At 43.8% G+C, this 2,334-nt stretch overlaps 1 protein-coding gene across 1 annotated transcript; it reads left to right on the top strand.

Annotated features, from left to right (window-relative positions):
* The first annotated feature begins 537 nt into the window (after positions 1–537).
* LOC127455473 (ankyrin repeat domain-containing protein 9-like) lies at positions 538–1,859 on the top strand. Its single transcript, XM_051723405.1, has one exon. It carries the CDS (start codon positions 814–816, stop codon positions 1,675–1,677), a length of 864 nt encoding a protein of 287 aa, XP_051579365.1. The 5' UTR covers positions 538–813; the 3' UTR covers positions 1,678–1,859.
* Positions 1,860–2,334: the final 475 nt, after the last annotated feature.

Here is a 2,334-nt window from a genome sequence, read left to right as displayed (position 1 = left end):
ATCAGTGCTGAAGAAGTAATCCAAAGTATTTAGATTACTGACCTTGAGTAATCTAACGGAATATGTTACAAATGACATTTTCAGCAGGTTTGCTGTAATCTGTAGTGGAATACATTTTAAAAGTAACCCTCTCAACCCTGTATTTGTTTATCCAAAACTTGCTTTTCTGAAGCAGTAGTTGTCTTTGCAGCAATGAAACCCTTTTCAATACACTAGAGAATGTAGAAGGCGTTAATTAGACAGTATTATCACTACAAATTATGATTCCAGATCCTGAAAAAACAGGTCTGCAAGAGCATCCTGAAAGCATTGCTCGGTCTGTGGAATATTATGTAACATGAGTCGTGTTGAATGTTCTGTATGCCCGAGGGTCACTCGATAGCGCCTCGATCTACACTAAAAAAGGAAAAGTTGGAGACACTTTGTACCCTGGGCTTGCGTCCAATGGGACAGACCGCGACAATACACGCAAACTGACACGGGCTGTCCAGCGTATATAAACTCTCGGCTTAGTTTGTGGTGGGGTTTGAAGGCGGGCTGAACTGAGAGCAGGTTTAGACTGTATCGTCAGAGATTACCGCCTGGTCTCCTGAACTAACCGAAGAGTGAAAGGTCTAGTGGTGTCGTATTTATAATCGTAAATTTGCCAGACACTGAAATTGTTATGGGTAGGACGTCTGTATTGGCTATAGTGAATCCCTGACAGATGTTTCAGCTGTGGCTAAACGAAAAATCCACGAAAAACCCTAAATCCAGACAAGACCTTTATATCCAAAGACCCATACACGTTTAATATAGAGAGCTATAACGGCCATGCCTTTGGATCTGGGGATGTACGAGAGTCGCGCGGACTACAAGTCCCAAAAACAATGCCAAAAAACTTCGTTTGCGTTTTATCAGGCTGTGCGGGACCTGTTACCGGTGTGGGTCCTGGAGGACATGCGGACTATGGAGGTGTTTCACTGGGAAGAGGACGGACGGGCGTACGCGTTTTCCCCATCAGAGGCTTTTCTCTACGCGCTCGTGCACGACCACCAGCAGTACGCGCGCTACTTACTCAACAGATTCTCAGTCCGCGCGCTGGAGATGCCCAGCAAAAGTTTCTGCTGCTGCCAGGCATCTACGACACCTCACCTCGCCATAGCGGTCCGCTACAATCGCGTAAACATCCTCAAAATGATCATGGACACCATCAAAGACTTTACAGAATGTGAGAGACAGAGTTATCTCAATCGCCACGGCTGCATTCACACGGACGGCAGCAAGACCGCGTTGCATCTCGCGTGTGATCTGGTGCGTCCGGAGTGTCTGATACTGTTGCTAGGACACGGCGCATGTCCTTACGCAACGGACATGACAGGGAACACCCCCTTGGACTGTTTACTCCGCCAGATCTGCCAGAGTGACTTAGACATGCGGACGAAGCACATCTGTCTTGGTTACCTCATTTTATTCATGCCCAAACGTCGTTTCCAGATGAAGGGGCAGCTGCAGGACAATGCAAATCTTTGGAGGAGTCTCATTGGAGAGCAGGCGTTCCAGTGGCTCTCCGGATCATCCCCTCCTTCACTGTTCGTTCAGGCCATGCAGAAGCTCAGCCAGTCCATTCCCACAGACCAGCTGGACTCACTGCCGGACTTTCTGAAGCCCCTCGACTTCAGATTGGATCAAGTTTAATATATGCACAACAGATGATGCAATAATGCACACTGTTTGACTCCTGTAATAATCTTGACATTTTCAGGCTATAATGTATGTATAATGTATAAATATGTGAATAGTTTGGTGTTGCACACTAGGTTGTTTTCAATGCCAATGCAATTTTGAAAGAAATGTAAACTTATTAAATTATATATTTTTTGCAACTATGTTGTTCCTTTGATTTTGTCTGTGTCAAAGTTTAATGTTTCAGATTTTCATCAAGCAGACTTAAAGGGATAGTTCACCCCAAAAATTCATCATTTACACACCACCCTCATGCCATCCCAGATGTGTATGACTTTCTTTCTTCTGCTGAACACAAATGAAGATTTTTAGTTGAATATTTCAGCCCTGTAGGGCCATTCAATGCAGGTGAATGGTGACCAGACATTTGAAGCTCCAAAAATCACATAAAGGCAATATAAAAGTAATCCATAAGACTCCAGTGTTTTAATCCATATATTCAGAAGCGATATGATAAGTGTGGGTGAAAAACAGATCAATATTTAAGTCCTTTTTTACTATTAATCTCCACTTACACTTTCATCTTTTGTTTTTGGCGATACACATAATTTGTCCATATTGCCACCTACTGGGCAGGGAGGAGAACTGACTTAAGAGAAAGGACTTAAA

Source organism: Myxocyprinus asiaticus, chromosome 17, assembly GCF_019703515.2.
Source record: "Myxocyprinus asiaticus isolate MX2 ecotype Aquarium Trade chromosome 17, UBuf_Myxa_2, whole genome shotgun sequence".
Taxonomy (NCBI): domain Eukaryota; kingdom Metazoa; phylum Chordata; class Actinopteri; order Cypriniformes; family Catostomidae; genus Myxocyprinus; species Myxocyprinus asiaticus.
This window is presented reverse-complemented; position numbering and strand designations above follow the sequence as displayed.

Excerpts from the sequence above, each read along its gene's own strand:
- LOC127455473 (XM_051723405.1), top strand. The coding sequence starts at position 814 with ATGCCTTTGGATCTGGGGATGTACGAGAGTCGCGCGGACTACAAGTCC.